Source organism: Chiloscyllium plagiosum, unplaced genomic scaffold, assembly GCF_037043375.1.
Source record: "Chiloscyllium plagiosum isolate Xiang-an unplaced genomic scaffold, Cpla_swu_hap1 HiC_scaffold_1, whole genome shotgun sequence".
NCBI lineage: Eukaryota > Metazoa > Chordata > Chondrichthyes > Orectolobiformes > Hemiscylliidae > Chiloscyllium > Chiloscyllium plagiosum.
This window is the reverse complement of record NW_028270139.1, coordinates 82,501,261-82,518,516: the sequence shown is the minus strand read 5'-3', so window position 1 is coordinate 82,518,516 and position 17,256 is coordinate 82,501,261. Positions and strand designations below refer to the sequence as shown.

The 17,256-nt window shown below is 50.8% G+C and overlaps 1 protein-coding gene across 2 annotated transcripts in view; it reads right to left on the bottom strand.

The window, feature by feature from the left end:
- zdhhc2 (zDHHC palmitoyltransferase 2) overlaps positions 1 to 16,229 on the bottom strand; it is a 106,429-nt gene extending 90,200 nt beyond the window's left edge. The window contains exon 1 of one of the 2 annotated variants that reach the window (XM_043690199.2): positions 15,947 to 16,229. In XM_043690199.2, coding sequence (XP_043546134.1) covers positions 15,947 to 16,070 — 124 coding nt within the window. In that variant the 5' untranslated portion in view covers positions 16,071 to 16,229. The remainder of the gene's footprint in view (positions 1 to 15,946) is intronic. The other variant, XM_043690209.2, reaches the window with a different exon arrangement.
- Positions 16,230 to 17,256: the final 1,027 nt, after the last annotated feature.

Sequence of the window (17,256 nt, the reverse complement as noted above, 5' to 3'; positions counted from 1 at the left end):
AATAAGATCATCCAGCTTTCCTTAATGAATGCAATTATCAGTTTATCATCAAAACAAGAACTTATTCAATCAAGATACAATAACCAGTTAACTGCTTCTTCATTTCAACAGACTGTGTATATGTTTATCTCTTCATAATAACCAAAATCTCCCACACAAACACCCACACACTCTCTTCAGTAAGCAAGAAACAAAATCGATTTCTTCCTGCAGAAGAACACTTTATTAATTAAAGCACTTTCTTGAGATTGGGTTTCATCTTAAACATAAAAGAAAAAGGCATAAAATGTTCTGCACTTTGTTCTTCTGGCATTAGTGATCAAGTCACTAATCATGTACGGTTGGCTCTGGAGTCTTGCAGATACACCCGCCTTGGGAAATATAACCTTGACAAGTACTTGGAGTCGCTCTTCTAGAAACACAAACAGGTTTCACCCTCAACTCAAGAAGAGGGCGGCTTTCAGAATGTAGGAGGGTTTGGCTGAGCAACTCTTCATCATAGATTTCTTATTCACCAACTGCCTCCAGACATCAGCACACCTTCCTGAGTTCAAATAGCCTCAGTAGGAGTGTGCAGCAGAACAAGTAAGTATCACCAGTCATGTGATTTCTAGGAAGCAAAAAATACTTCAATTGAACTTCATGGTTCAATATAAACCATGTGACATATAAAACATATTGAGAAAGATGTGCCCACTAGAAATGCTGATTTTGATATGCATAGTTCATCTGGATTCCTAAATGTCCTACCACAGGATTTCATGGGTTGGATCCTTAATATTTCTTGATAGATTTGGGAGGTAATGGTATTTGGTGACCACCATCTACTCTTCATCTGCACATTTGTGAACAGATCTTCACCTCCTCAATAGAGTCCCAAATTTCATATTGTGTCATTCTGAAAATGCCTTGGCTTCAACTTCAGTTTGAGCTAATGGACGACTTTACTTAGCCCTTTGAATGGTTTTATGAGCCTCAATCAGAGAAGACTTAGTAAACACTTCCTTCAGAATATCCAAATCCTGAAAGAAAGCTTCAGATATCCAAATTTTTATCTGCAGTGCCTATTTGACCTTGAACAAAGCCATTGTTTAGCCATTGCTGAGATCAATGAACAAAGAAAATTTCCTGGCATTGTTTCCTGTAACAGCTCTGTTTTCAGCACTCATGCTACGACCTTGACTTCTGCCAAATAATTTCCTAGGAATAAGTCAACTCCATTTGCACATATACTATTGACAATTACTACCATACTGGTCCAGACACTAGGTTATTCTTTAAGTGCACGCAGTACAACAATATGGGTATATATGCCCCACTTACACTATTTATTAAAACCTTGTCATTCATATAATTTTCTGATGGAACCACTTCGGCCTTCAGACATCATACCCAGCCTCAGCTTCTTCCTTTCTGGCCGGAGGGGGAGTTTCAGAGCTTTGCAGATGTGTTAGGCCAAAAGATCTTTTTCTGTGTGACATTTTCATCTGTCCACCTTTTGTCCAAGGTTACTTGCCTTCCATTTATCCTCCCACCTTCTATGCTTGTCAGGTTTGTGGGGGTGACAGACAAAAGATTTGATATGTGGACCAACTCATCATCTATTTCTGATTTGTGTTTTACTTTCCAATCTTTGGTTTTCTATGTGAGCTCCTTATGAATGTAGGAAGCGATTTCTAAAACATTTCAAAATGTTTTTTTTTTCCCTTAAGGACTTCATACCTACTCCTCACCTCCAGTGCCTGTATCCAATTGTCAAAGTCTTTTTGCTTTACCCTCTCAAATTCAATATAAGTCCGCCCTGGCCACTGCTGGATGTTTTGAAATTTCTGCCTGCAGGTCTTAGGGACCAATTCATATGCAACAAGTGTAGCCTTTTGTCTGAATTCAAATTATGGAAGCTTCCTCAAAAAGCAAGACACAAGCATCATGAGCATTGCCTGTCAACCTGTTTTACATGAGTAATATCCAGTCTCCTTTTGCCACCTTATTTGCTTAGCTAGCTTTTCTTAAGGAAAAAAAGGTTTCAGCATCTCTTTCATCAAATTTTGGGAGGGCTTGCACACATGTAAAAGCTTGCCACCGAGTCATCATTGAACTCAGATTCTTCCCCTATCAGAATGTTCCCTGGAACCACAGGCCATTTATTTAGTTCCAGCATTTGGAGCTAGTATTCGCTTTCTTTCTCTTTTTCTCTCTTCTTTTCCCATGCAATTCTAGTCTGAAGTTCATAAATGCTCCTTCTGTTTACATAGAACATAGAACATAGAAGAATATAGCGCAGTACAGGCCCTTCGGCCTTCGATGTTGTGCCGATCCAAGCCCACCTAACCTACACTAGCCCACTATCCTCCATATGCCTATCCAATGCCCGCTTAAATGCCCATAATGAGGGAGAGTCCACCACTGCTACTGGCAGGGCATTCCATGAACTCACGACTCGCTGAGTAAAGAACCTACCCCTAACATCTGTCCTATACCTACCCCCCCCTTAATTTAAAGTTATGCCCCCTTGTAATAGCTGACTCCATACGTGGAAAACGATTCTCACTGTCAACCCTATCTAAACCCCTAATCATCTTGTAAAATTTTCTGCTCTCTGGAATAAAATCATATAGTATACAAAAGGCTCTTCAGCCCATCAAGTCTGCACTATTTGTTTTCTATTTCTTCTTTCTGGAATGCTTCGCTTTCAAATTCAAGTCTTTCATTTTCATTTTTAATTTTTTTTTCATTTCTGACTCTTTTTCAAACTGGTTCATTTGCAATTGAATTTTCACTAAGTCTTGCTGAGTTGTTTTACTGTTCTTCCAATTTCAATGACTCTGCTATTTCTTCAATTATGTCTGGTTTCCTAACCCTACTTGTAACACCAACTGTATTGCCAATTCAATTAACCTAACCTTGGAAATTTCTTCCAAACATTCAGGCATAAATCATCACCTCCAGAAATGTCCCAGAATGAACAAAACCATTTTAATATAATAATAGAGTCATAGAGTCATAGAGATGCTAAAGGAACCTTTTATAAAAGTCTTTCCTTTTCTCCTTTCCCATTACTTTTAAAAAAAAATATTTTATAGAATCCCTACAGTGTGGAGACAGGCCATTTGGCCTAACAGGTCCACACTGAACAGCATCCCACCCAAACCTATTCCCCTACCCTTGTATTTCCCAAAGCTAACCCACCTAGCTGACACATCCTTGAACACTCCGGACAATTTAACATGGCCAATCTGCCTAATTTGCACATCTCTGGTTTGTGTGAGGAAACCGGACCACTCGGCAGAAACCCACACAGACACAGGGAGATTGTGCAAACTCCACATAGACAGTCGCCAGAGGTTGGAATTGAACCCAGGGCCCTGGCGCTGTGAGGCAGCAGTGCTAACCACTGAGCCACCTTACTATGATTAGCAGGTTTGCAGATGACACCAAAATTAGTGGAGTTGCAGATAGTGAGGAGGACTGTTAAAGGATATGGTGAGCCATAGATAGATTGTAGATTTGAGCAGAGAAATAGCAAATGTGAGGTGCTGCATTTTGGAAGATCAAATTCAGGTGTGAATTATATAATAAATGGCAGAACCCATACAGAGAGACCTGGGCATATAGGTCTACAGATCCCTCAAAGTGGCAACACAAGTGGATAAGGTGGTCAAGAAGGCATACAATGGCCAGAGCATCAAATATAAAAGTTGGCAAATTATGTTACAGGTGTATAAAACTATAGTTAGGACATATTTGGAATATTACGTGTAGTTCTGGTCACCATACTACCAGAAGGATGTGGATACTTTTGAGAGGGTGCAGAGAAGATTTTCCAGGATGCTGTCTGATGTGGAGGGTTTTAGTTTTGAGAAGATGATAGGGGAACTCAGATTGTTTTCAATGGAAAGACAGAGGCTGAGGGATGACTTGATAGAGGTCTACAAATGTATGAGAGGCATAGATAGGGTGGATAATCAGAGACCTTTTTCTAGGATGGAAAGGTAAACTACAAGAGGGCACAGGTTCAAAGTGAGAGGGGGTAAAATTTAGGGGAGAAATGAGGGGTAACTTTTTCCACACAAAGGGTGGTGGGTGGCTGGAATGCACTGCCACTTAAGGTGGCAGAAACAGGCACATTAGCAACATTTAAGATGCATCTTGATAGACAAATGAATGTGAGTTGAACAGAGAGATAGATACTGTGCATGAGCAATAAGTAGCTGATCTGAATAAGGATTAGGAATTGGCACAGGCTTGGTGGGCTGAAAGGCTTGTTCCTGTGCTGTATCGTATTGTATTATTATTCCATCTTTGTATTTCGACTGAGACCGGAGAAATGCACTGTCACTCTAGTCCCATTTCTTCATAGCCTATAATAATAATTAAAAATAAAACTTTCCCAGTTGCTCAGATGGCCAACTAAATACCTTACCTATGTCAGGAAAATCCACTTGGCAATCTGTTGGAGCTTTTTGAATGAAATGACAATCCAATGTAGATTGCCTTCCCTTACAATATTCTATTACTTCCAAATATCTCAAAAGATCAAACATTTGTGCATCATTGTGGCACTCCTGACAGATTTTATGCAAGTCAAGGGGGGAAAGGGAAATTATGATCATAGACAAGAGGGAGATAACTGAAAAGGAACTGAGGTTGTTCCAGAAACAAAATGTGCAATAGTCAAGTAGAGGAAGTGGAGATGGAGGAGTGTGGAGATTTGCAAGATTCACAGTGATTATTAAAGTCAGGCAGGATTTAAAAGCATGGGGATTCACAAGTAAACTTGCAGAAATCTGGGAAATAAAAGGCACTTCGACAGTATGGACTTTGAATGAGTCAGCACTTTGAATGAGTTGGATTTGGAGATTTGAGGCAGTGAACTCTTGAAGTCAAGCTATGAGAATAACGATGACACAGTTGGCAGTTCAATGGCAGTCATAGGAAGTCAGGAGCAGAAGCAGATAATATTATGGAGAAGGATGAAAGCAGTTTTTGCACTGAACTGCAATATTAAAATTAATCTGAAATTTTTTTACAAATATATTATATTGAGGGTGGCTGAGAATAAAACATACTTTTTCCAGTAATGAAACAAAAGATTGCTAAATAATTGTTTTGCATATTAGTCTTGATGGTAGAAAAAGAAGAAATAGTATCAAAAATGCAAAGAAAACTAAAATCAAGTCAAGGAAGAGAACTTCCTAAATGTTTTACTGGTATTTGATACTTGCCAACTCAGAGGAATAAAAGAAACATCCCCCACAAATGTTTTTACTCAAGATCAACTGATTCAAGAATTGAGCATGAAATTACTAACATGATGCTATTAATTAAGAAGACTAGGCAGATATGTCAGGAAATCATAGACATGTTAGTCTAATACCTGTTTTAGGGAAGTTACTAGAATCTGTCAATGGGATAAAGCTTCGGAGCACTTTAATAAACATGAACTGTGATCAAAACAAGCAGGCTTCGATCTTAAAAGGTCAAGAGGTTCTCAGCGAAGTGGGGCTTTTGAACCAAACAGCATTTATGTAGTTAAATTGATTCTTGGATGCTATTCTTACAGAAAGCAGAAAAAACTTTATTCTAGGTACACAAGTCTAATGCTTTATCCAGTAAACAATACCGCAAACATCACCTGAGGATGTCCTCCTGGATGACTGGTTCTTAGCACCCAGTTTGATACAACAAGACTGTTCTGGAAAGATACTCACTGCTGATGGAATACTCCCCACTAGCTTTGGTGGGTACAGCTCCAACAGCACTCAAGAGGTTTGATGTCTTCCAGGACAAAGTAGCCCAGCAAATTGGCGCTATATTTACAAGCATCAACTCCCTTCACCACCAATGTTCAGGAGCAGCAGTGTGTATTATCTACAAGATGCACTGCAGAAATCACCAAAGATCCTTAGACACCTCCTTCCAAACTCATGACCACTTCCATCTAGAAGGCCAACAGCAGCTGATACATGGGAACACCACCATCTATAAGCTCCCCTCCAAGTCATTCACTATCGTAACTTGGAAATATGTCACCGCTTCTTTACTGTTGCTCAGTCAATATCCTGCAACACCCGACTTAAGGGCATTGTGTTCACAGCGCATGAACTGCAGTGGACAAGGCAGCAACTCACCACCACCTCCTCAAAGCTAACTACGGGTGGACAATAAATGCTGGCTCGCCAGTGAACGCATGTCCCATGAGTTTAAAAAAAGCTTGAGAAGTGGGGTTTGTTGAGGTCCAATTGACAGAACGTGACAAGTGTGTACTCCCAGTAATCTCAGATTTTCACTTTGTTTCAAGTCCAAGTTTAGCGAGAACGGATTTAGGAGTCCCTGTGAATAAATCTTTTAATAAATACATGGCATAGACAAAACATTAATACAAAGACAAATGGAGGTTGAGCCTTTATTTCAAGTAAATGAGAATATCAAGGAATGGAAATTATGCTCTCATTATATATACTGCAATCTGGAGTATACTGTCTAGTTCTGGGCATCGCATCTCAGAAACAATGAGGTACGGTGCTAATTCTCCAGATTTATGCCAAGATTAAATTATGAGGACAAATTGAATACATTTAATTTGCAATCTTAAGTGTAGAAATTAAAAGGATGATCTCATTGAGATTTAAGATGATTTAAGATTTTGTTAATGGAGATGGTGAGAAACCATTTCACCTGAGCAAAGAGCCTAGAACAAGAAGGTATCAGCTTAAAATTAGAAACCAGTCATTCAGCGTTTCTCTCATAAAGTATAATGAAAATTTGGAAACCCCAAACCAAAAAGCTGTTGGAGCAAGGTTAATTGAAAATGTCAAAATTAAACTTTTTGTGAGGCAGGGAGATAGATAAAATACAGATCAGCCATGATCTAACTGTTAGGCGGAACAGGCTTAAACTGAATATTTTACTCTTGTTCCTGAGAGTAAATCCCTGGGTGGGGGAGGGGGTGTGTGACAAGGGTGGGTAGGGCAAGTTGTTTGAGCTGAATATCAAATCTGTGCATCTCTTGTTTTAGTTTGGGGTAACAACTGAAGAAGCAGATGGAGTCAAATACCCTACTCTCAATATCTTATAAGTAGCTACACTAACCTACATTTGTGTGCGTAGTGCAGTGGCATCAAATAAATACCACAACAATGCTTGGCCTCAGATTAGCTGGAGTAATGCCACTGGAGATCCATTAAGAACAATAAACAGTTTATTTGTATTAAAGATTTGCCTGTAATCTACAGACAAGTTATAACAAATTCACAAGATTAATGTTTTGATAAAGATTGTAACTAACAGTCATTCTGATTATTCTTCAGTGCTAACTGCCTTGTGTGTTGAAAGATTACAACCCTCAAAGCATTTTTTATCATTTAGCTTTGCTGTAACTCATGGTAACTGCTCCTGCATACTTCCATCTGCCAGAAATCAATTGAAGAGTTGACCCCACAGTAATAGAGCAGAACTATATTATCTCATGTCAAGTTATGTTCCTTGCAGTAGCTTAAACAGTTAACATTTTGAGTCTGTAAATGCTGCATTTTTAATCCTGTGATTTTTCTGATTTGAGCAATCCTTATTATTTTTCATCTTCTGTGCTCTCAGTAATAAGCTTTGCACACAGAAACATGGAGTATATTGCTGGGGTGAGGATTACAGATCAGTTATCACCACAATCCAGACTGACAGTTCAGTGGCATAACTACTGAGAAAGTGCTGCACTGTCAGAGATACCATCATTCAGATAAGACATTAGATGTCAAACCCATCAAATGCATGCATAATATTGCATGACTTTATTTGAAGGTGACCCAGTAGCTCATCTGATACACTGGTCAATATTTATCCCTCAACCAACAACATTTAAATTACTTGGGTTTGTGTTTCAATGCTGAGTTTTGGCTGTGAAGTACTTTGAGATATCTTGAAAATGACAGCTACTATATATTAGGCTATGTATATCCTTTGTTTTATAGAATATGTGAAATAAAGGCTAAATTTCTATTAGCATTTGAGTTTTTTTTTAAAAAGAGTTTTATTCATACGGACTCGCAAATTCTTTCAGTTCTAGCTTTGCACCCATTTTGAAGACACTGAATTTACAATTTTACAGTCCAAAATGGATGACTATCTATTTCTCCAAACTGAACTCCATTAACCATATATTTTACCCATTCATTAAATTATATGTTCAGAGTCAAGACAGGTGCATTTGAAGTGAGCGTGAGGAATGCAAGAACGTTCAAGTTTCCAGCACTTACTGCATTTATTAGTTTGCATAACACTGCATTTCTGCAGTACTGAGTTCAGCCATAAGATGCTGCTACAGCGTTGTAGCAGAGGTACAACTACAGGCCCAAAGTATTGCAATAGTGCATTATAAATATTTCCTTCAGTGTTGATCTTTATAAAAATATTTGCAGGTAGTCTCTGGAGTCTTCTCTTCACTTTCAGCACAATTAAGTGTGAATGTACCTCTGTATGCAGCTATGTCTGTCTGTGCTATTTGTAAATGCACAAATATATTCACTTACTCAAAAAATTCGATTTGTTGCAAGTTGACTACTTCAAAACTGCAATTATGCAAAGGAACCTAAGGGCTACATAACGACATAAACTGTATCTCCAAAAATCAGATAAAGCACCATGCAACTACCTAAATAAAAATTAAAAATGTGAATGCTGGAAATTTACAAGATGTCATGCCATCTGGAAAGACAGAAGTCAGGTTAATGTTTCATAGGAGACTTCCAATGAAGAATCCATACCAAAAATATAAACCTATATTTTCTGTTTCAGATATTGATTGTCATCTTTTGAATTTTCAACAGATTATCATCTAAAACCTTTGTTTTAAACAAAAACAAAATATTTCTCAGTACAGTATTGGTAAATATAGCTGTTTGTTATGATATGCAAGGATTAAACAAACATAGCTACTTTTACCAAGTATTGCCCTATTTTACGAATAAAGTAGTAATGAGATGCAATTAATTTTTGCTACTTTTGTTGGGAAGTCCAGTATTTTTAATAAAATATGTTGATGCATATCACGACAATCATATTTGTCCTGCTGTTGCATTGTATATTAAATATACTGTAGTTGGTCTCTGAAGTACCTGAACTCATCTTTCATCAATTTTTGGACAAATATAAATCCTAATTTTTCATTATGATCTTTCATTTCAATCCAGGCCACCTTGTGGTGAAATTAAATAAAACGATGAGTTTATTCAAACTGCATTAGGCATCCCTGGATCATCAGAATAAAGTTTGAATAAATGGCAATACTGTACAAATGTGTGGATAGGAATTGTAGACTATCTGGATTTGCTGTATTTCCCCACCCAAAACAACATTCATGGTTATAGAATGAGAATAAAACAACATCATACAATTAATCAAAGAGGCCAATGCAGTAATGATTCTACGAACCGGTATGGCCCTTTTCCCATGTGAGGGACCGTGCTAAAGATGCTGAACTCAAAAAAAACCACAACAATTTCTACCAGTGCCTTTACAATGAGGACCACTTCATCCTGTCAGCAACAGAAACAATAACACAAAGACTGGTTCGCTGTTAGTATCAGTCCAATGTGTATTATTACTAGGGGTTGGCGGGCTGCTGCTGACAGTTGAATTGGGAATAGAAATTATCGGAGGTAGGTCCCTGATATCTGGCAGGGGCCACTAAAAATATGAGGAGTGATTGCCTGTTTACAAACAAAACACAGCGGGAGTGGCAAGAGAGCAGGACTGGTGGGTGGACAGAGAGCCAAGGGGGGAAAGGGGGAGACAGAGAGCGAGCCAAGGGGGGAAAAGGGCGAGACAGAGAGAGAGAGAGTGCCGGGGGGAGGGGGGGGGGGGCGTAATATAGAAAGAACCGTGAGGAGGGGGGGGGGGAGGGTGAAGAGAGAGATAGAGATAGACTGCGGGGTGGGGGAAGAAGAAGAGAGCCGGTGGGAGTGTTAAGAGAGCCAGGGAGGGGGAAGGAAGGCCAAGTGGTGGTGGGGTCCGGGGAGAAGGAGAGCCAAGGAGGGGGGAAGAGAGAGAGCAGGGGGAAGTAGGAGAGCCGGTCGGTGAAAGGGGGTGGGGGGAGGATAAAGAGAGCTGGGGGGGGGGGGGGGGGAATGAGAGCCAGAGAGAAGGAAAGAGTGGAAGTGTGGGGGAGAAAGAGAGCCGGGGGGGGGAGGAATAGAGAGAGCAGAGGGATGAAAGAGAGCCGGGGAGAGGGTGAAAGAGAGGCGGGCGGAGGTGGGGGGGAGAGAGGCGGGGGGGAGAGAGGCGGTGGGAGGTGGGGGGGGAGGTAGGCGGGCGGAGATGGGGGGGGAGAGAGGCGGGCGGAGGTGGGGGGGGAGAGAGGCGGGCGGAGGTGGGGGGGGGAGAGAGGCGGGCGGAGGTGGGGGGGGAGAGAGGCGGGCGGAGGTGGGGGGGGGAGAGAGGCGGGCGGAGGTGGGGGGGGGGAGAGAGGCGGGCGGAGGTGGGGGGGGGGAGAGAGGCGGGCGGAGGTGGGGGGGGAGAGAGGCGGGCGGAGGTGGGGGGGGGAGAGAGGCGGGCGGAGGTGGGGGGGAGAGAGGGGGGGAGAGAGGAGGGGGGGAGAGAGGAGGGGGGGAGAGAGGGGGGGGAGAGAGGGGGGGGAGAGAGGGGGGGGAGAGAGGGGGGGAGAGAGGGGGGGAGAGAGGTGGGGGAGAGAGGTGGGGGAGAGAGGTGGGGGGGGAGAGAGGGGGGGAGAGAGGGGGGGAGAGAGGTGGGGGGGGAGAGAGGGGGGGAGAGAGGTGGGGGGGGAGAGAGGTGGGGGGGGGAGAGAGGTGGGGGGGAGAGAGGTGGGGGGGAGAGAGGTGGGGGGGAGAGAGGTGGGGGGGAGAGAGGTGGGGGGAGAGAGGTGGGGGGAGAGAGGTGGGGGGGGAGAGGTGGGGGGGGAGAGGTGGGGGGGGGAGAGAGGTGGGGGCGGAGAGAGGTGGGGGGGGAGAGAGGTGGGGGGGGAGAGAGGTGGGGGGGGAGAGAGGTGGGGGGGAGAGAGGTGGGGGGGGAGAGAGGTGGGGGGGAGAGAGGTGGGGGGGAGAGAGGTGGGGGGGAGAGAGGTGGGGGGGGAGAGAGGTGGGGGGGGAGAGAGGTGGGGGGGGAGAGAGGTGGGGGGGAGAGAGGTGGGGGGGGAGAGAGGTGGGGGGGGAGAGAGGTGGGGGGGAGAGAGGTGGGGGGGAGAGAGGTGGGGGGGGAGAGGTGGGGGGGAGAGAGGTGGGGGGGAGAGGTGGGGGGGAGAGGTGGGGGGGAGAGAGGTGGGGGTGGGAGAGAGGTGGGGGGGGAAGAGAGGTGGGGGGGGAAGAGAGGTGGGGGGGAGAGAGGTGGGGGGGAAAGAGGTGGGGGGGGAGAGAGGTGGGGGGGGAGAGAGGTGGGGGGGGAGAGAGGTGGGGGGGAGAGAGGTGGGGGGGGGAGAGAGGTGGGCGGAGGTGGGGGGGGAGAGAGGTGGGCGGAGGTGGGGGGGGAGAGAGGTGGGCGGAGGTGGGGTGGGGAGAGAGGTGGGCGGAGGTGGGGGGGGGAGAGAGGTGGGCGGAGGTGGGGGGGGGAGAGAGGTGGGCGGAGGTGGGGGGGGGAGAGAGGTGGGCGGAGGTGGGGGGGGAGAGAGGCGGGCGGAGGTGGGGGGGGGGAAAGAGGCGGGCGGAGGTGGGGGGGGAGAGAGGCGGGCGGAGGTGGGGGGGGAGAGAGGCGGGCGGAGGTGGGGGGGGAGAGAGGCGGGCGGAGGTGGGGGGGGAGAGAGGCGGGCGGAGGTGGGGGGGGAGAGAGGCGGGCGGAGGTGGGGGGGGAGAGAGGCGGGCGGAGGTTGGGGGGGAGAGAGGCGGGCGGAGGTTGGGGGGGAGAGAGGTGGGCGAGGGGGGGAGAGAAGTGGGCGGGGGGGGGAGAGAAGTGGGTGGGGGGGGAGAGAAGTGGGTGGGGGGGGAGAGAAGTGGGCGGGGGGGAGAGAAGTGGGCGGGGGAGAGAGGTGAGGAGGGGGGGGAGAGAGGTGAGGAGGGGGGGGAGAGAGGTGAGGAGGGGGGGAGAGAGGTGAGGAGGGGGGGGAGAGAGGTGAGGAGGGGGGGGAGAGAGGTGAGGGGGGGGGAGAGAGGTGAGGGGGGGGAGAGAGGTGAGGGGGGGGGAGAGAGGTGAGGAGGGGGGGGGAGAGAGGTGAGGAGGGGGGGGGAGAGAGGTGAGGAGGGGGGGGTGAGAGGTGAGGAGGGGGGGGAGAGAGGTGAGGAGGGGGGGGAGAGAGGTGAGGAGGGGGGGGGGAGAGAGGTGAGGAGGGGGGGGGAGAGAGGTGAGGAGGGGGGGGAGAGAGGTGAGGAGGGGGGGGGGAGAGAGGTGAGGAGGGGGGGGAGAGAGGTGAGGAGGGGGGGAGAGAGAGGTGAGGAGGGGGGGAGAGAGAGGTGAGGAGGGGGGAGAGAGAGGTGAGGAGGGGGGGAGAGAGGTGAGGAGGGGGGAGAGAGGTGAGGAGGGGGGGAGAGAGGTGAGGAGGGGGGGAGAGAGGTGAGGAGGGGGGGAGAGAGGTGAGGGGGGGGAGAGAGGTGAGGGGGGGGAGAGAGGTGAGGAGGGGGAGAGAGGTGAGGGGGGGGCAGAGAGGTTGGGGGGAGAGAGGTGAGGAGGCGGGGAGAGAGAGGTGAGGAGGGGGGGCAGAGAGGTGAGGAGGGGGGGCAGAGAGGTGAGGAGGGGGGGCAGAGAGGTGAGGGGGGGGGGAGAGAGGTGAGGGGGGGGGAGAGAGGTGAGGAGGGGGGGGAGAGAGGTGAGGAGGGGGGGGCGAGAGAGGTGAGGAGGGGGGGGAGAGAGGTGAGGAGGGGGGGGAGAGAGGTGAGGAGGGGGGGAGAGAGGTGAGGAGGGGGGGGGAGAGAGGTGAGGAGGGGGGGGAGAGAGGTGAGGAGGGGGGGGAGAGAGGTGAGGAGGGGGGGGGAGAGAGGTGAGGAGGGGGGGGGGAGAGAGGTGAGGAGGGGGGGGAGAGAGAGGTGAGGAGGGGGGGGAGAGAGAGGTGAGGAGGGGGGGGGAGTGAGAGGTGAGGAGGGGGGGGGAGAGAGAGGTGAGGGGGGGGGAGAGAGAGGTGAGGAGGGGGGGGGGAGAGAGGTGTGGAGGGGGGAGAGAGGTGTGGAGGGGGGGAGAGAGGTGTGGAGGGGGGGAGAGAGGTGTGGAGGGGGGGAGAGAGGTGTGGAGGGGGAGAGAGAGGTGTGGAGGGGGGGGGAGAGAGGTGTGGAGGGGGCGGAGAGAGGTGAGGAGGGGGGGAGAGAGGTGAGGGGGAGAGAGGTGGGGGGGGAGAGAGGTGAGGAGGGGGGGAGAGAGGTGAGGAGGGGGGGGAGAGAGGTGAGGAGGGGGGGCAGAGAGGTGAGGAGGGGGGGCAGAGAGGTGAGGAGGGGGTGCAGAGAGGTGAGGAGGGGGTGCAGAGAGGTGAGGAGGGGGGGCAGAGAGGTGAGGAGGGGGGCAGAGAGGTGAGGAGGGGGGAGAGAGGTGAGGAGGGGGGGGAGAGAGATGAGGAGGGGGGGGGAGAGAGGTGAGGAGGGGGGGGAGAGAGGTGAGGAGGGGGGGGGAGAGAGGTGAGGAGGGGGGGAGAGAGGTGAGGAGGGGGGGGGAGAGAGGTGAGGAGGGGGGGGAGAGAGGTGAGGAGGGGGGGGGAGAGAGGTGAGGAGGGGGGGAGAGAGGTGAGGAGGGGGGGGAGAGAGGTGAGGAGGGGGGGGAGAGAGGTGAGGAGGGGGGGGAGAGAGAGGTGAGGAGGGGGGGGAGAGAGAGGTGAGGAGGGGGGGGAGAGAGAGGTGAGGGGGGGGAGAGAGAGGTGAGGGGGGGGAGAGAGAGGTGAGGGGGGGGGGAGAGAGAGGTGAGGAGGGGGGGGGAGAGAGAGGTGAGGAGGGGGGGGGAGAGAGAGGTGAGGAGGGGGGGGGGAGAGAGAGGTGAGGAGGGGGGGGAGAGAGAGGTGTGGAGGGGGGGAGAGAGGTGTGGAGGGGGAGAGAGGTGTGGAGGGGGGGAGAGAGGTGTGGAGGAGGGGGGGAGAGAGGTGTGGAGGGGGGGGAGAGAGGTGAGGAGGGGGGGAGAGAGGTGGGGGGGAGAGAGGTGGGGGGGGAGAGAGGTGGGGGGGGAGAGAGGTGGGGGGGGAGAGAGGTGGGGGGGGAGAGAGGTGGGGGGGGAGAGAGGTGGGGGGGAGAGAGGTAGGGGGGGAGAGAGGTGGGGGGGGAGAGAGGTGGGGGGGGAGAGAGGTGGGGGGGGAGAGAGGTGGGGGGGGAGAGAGGTGGGGGGGGAGAGAGGTGGGGGGAGAGAGAGGTGGGGGGAGAGAGGTGGGGTGGGGGAGAGAGGTGGGGGGGGAGAGAGGTGGGGGGGGAGAGAGGTGGGGGGAGAGAGGTGGGGTGGGGGAGAGAGGTGGGGTGGGGGGGAGAGAGGTGGGGGGGAGAGAGGTGGGGGGGAGAGAGGTGGGGGGGAGAGAGGTGGGGGGGAGAGAGAGGTGGGGGGGAGAGAGAGGTGGGGGGGAGAGAGGTGGGGGGGGAGAGAGGTGGGGGGGAGAGAGGTGGGGGGGAGAGAGGTGGGGGGGGAGAGAGGTTGGGGGGGAGAGAGGTGGGGGGGGAGAGAGGTGGGGGGGGAGAGAGGTGGGGGGGGAGAGAGGTGGGGGGGAGAGAGGTGGGGGAGAGAGAGGTGGGGGGGAGAGAGGTGGGGGAGAGAGAGGTGGGGGGAGAGAGGTGAGGGGGGGGGGAGAGAGGTGAGGGGGGGGGAGAGAGGTGAGGGGGGGGAGAGAGGTGAGGGGGGGGTGAGAGAGGTGAGGGGGGGTGAGAGAGCTGAGGGGGGGGGAGAGGTGAGGGGGGGGGGGAGAGGTGAGGGGGGGGGGGAGAGGTGAGGGGGGGGAAGAGCCGGGGGGGGGAAGAGCCGGGGGGGGGGGGGGAAGAGCCGGGGGGGGGGGGAAGAGGACCGGGGGGGGGAAGAGGACGGGGCGGGGGGGGGGAAGAGCCTGGCAGAGGTGGGGGGATGAGAGGTGGGGGGATGAGAGGTGGGGGGATGGGAGGTGGGGGGATGAGAGGTGGGAGGTGGGGGGATGAGAGGTGGGAGGTGGGGGGATGAGAGGTGGGAGGTGGGGGGATGAGAGGTGGGGGGTGGGGGGATGAGAGGTGGGGGGAGGGGGGATGAGAGGTGGGGGGATGAGAGGTGGGGGGTGGGGGGATGAGAGGTGGGGGGTGGGGGGATGAGAGGTGGGGGGAGGGGGGATGAGAGGTGGGGGGAGGGGGGATGAGAGGTGGGGGGATGAGAGGTGGGGGGTGGGGGGATGAGAGGTGGGGTGTGGGGGGACGGGGGACGGGGGGTGGGGGGTGGGGGGACGAGAGGTGGAGGGTGGGGGGACGAGAGGTGGAAGGTGGGGGGACGAGAGGTGGGCGGTGGGGGACGAGAGGTGGGCGGAGGTGTGGGGGGAATAGAGAGCCAGGGCGGAGGTGGGGAGGGGGTAGAAAGACAGCCAGGCAGAGGTGGGGGATAGAAAGCGAGCCGGGCGGAGGTGGGGATGTGAAGAGAGCCGTGGGGGTGGGGGAAGAGAGCCGTGGGGGTGGGGGTGGGGGAAGAGAGCCGTGGGGGTGGGGGTGGGGGAAGAGAGCCGGGTAGATGATAGGGATGGGGATGGGGATAGGGATGGGGATGGGGATGGGGATAGGGATGGGGATGGGGATGGGGATAGGGATGGGGATGGGGATGGGGATGGGGATGGGGATGGGGATAGGGATAGGGATAGGGATAGGGATGGGGATGGGGATGGGGGGGGGGGGGAGAGAGAGAGCCGAGCAGGGGAGGGGTGGAGGGGAGGATGGGAGGGGGAGCAGGGATAGGAGGGGGAGCAGGGATAGGATTGGTAGCGGGTGCCCCTCTATCCCCGGGGCGGGGCGGGGAGTTGCCCTCATTTCCCCAGGGTTGTAGCTCAGTAACACTCCCCCCCCCCCCCCCCCCACACATTCAGCTGCTGAGTGAGTGAGTCCCTTACCTACACACAGCTGGATGACATAGGCGTAATAGGACCAGCAGGCGATCAGTCCGATAAAGAGCACGGGGATCCAGTACAACACCCGCTGACACCTCCTCAGGGTCCGCGATCGCGACGGCGCCATCTTCTCCGGAGCTGCTCCCCGGGCTCCGGGCGGACTCGGGGCTGCAGGCTGTGAGCTCGGAGCTGACTGACTGTAAACCGCGGCCGGCCACCGCGACGTGCGGTCTGAACACTGCACAGCGCAAGCGGAGTGAAACACTGTCAGCTGGCAGTGCCAACCCGGACATCACATGCCCCATAATGGATTACAGCATATTAATAATATATGCTGAATGTAACACATCACCTTCACAACAAAGCAAATGTTCCAAGAAACAGAATAACATTCACAGCAATCACATTTAATGGATTACCATTTAGAACTCAGGACTAACCAGGAGGAATAACTTGCTTTCATTAACACTGGCAATGCATATCCTGAGCACATTTACCTGGTGTAGTCAAATCTTTAGTTTTCTATTAAATAAAATCACAGATGTTCACTGATATGATTCATTGTATTTAAGGATATCCGTTTATGAATAAATTCTGTTTTAACATTGCACTGGTTTGACAATAATCAGATCCGGAATTTTTAAACATCAGCGGTCGCGATGGTTCATATACCGATGACTTGGTGAATAAAACAGTGCTAGAGAATCTCAGCAGGTCTAGCAGCATCTGGAGAGAGAAAATGAGCTTCCAATAAAGAGTCAGTGGATTCGAAACATTGCCTTTCTCTCTCCACAGATAGTGCTGGAGGAACTCAGTAGGTCTGGCAACATCTGTGGGGAGAGAAAGTGTTTTGAATCCATTGCCTCTATTGGAAACTCACTTTCTTTCTCCACAGATGTGGCTAGACCTGCTGAGTTTCTCTAGTAATTTCCTTTTATTTCAGGACTCCAGCATCCGCAGTATCTTGCTTTTACCAGGAATGTGAAACCCAGTCTCCCAAACCATAAAAAAAAAGACTTTGGCTGCCAGTTTGCAGAAGGTAACTGTGATTAGCCTAAAACTTAGATGGGTGGCTGAGAATGTAACAGCATTTCCTAGACAAAAGTACATAATGGATAAGGCTAAGCAATTTCTAGTCGTGGACGTTGAAAAATGACAGCTTTAGTGATTCGAGGACACATTCCTAATGATCGAATCGGCTTTTGTTTGCAACCAAGATTCCCAATCGAATTCACTACTGAATGTCAACCATCAAATCCGACTATCATCTGAGACCGCTACACGTCTTCATCATACATGAATATTCCCTAGGC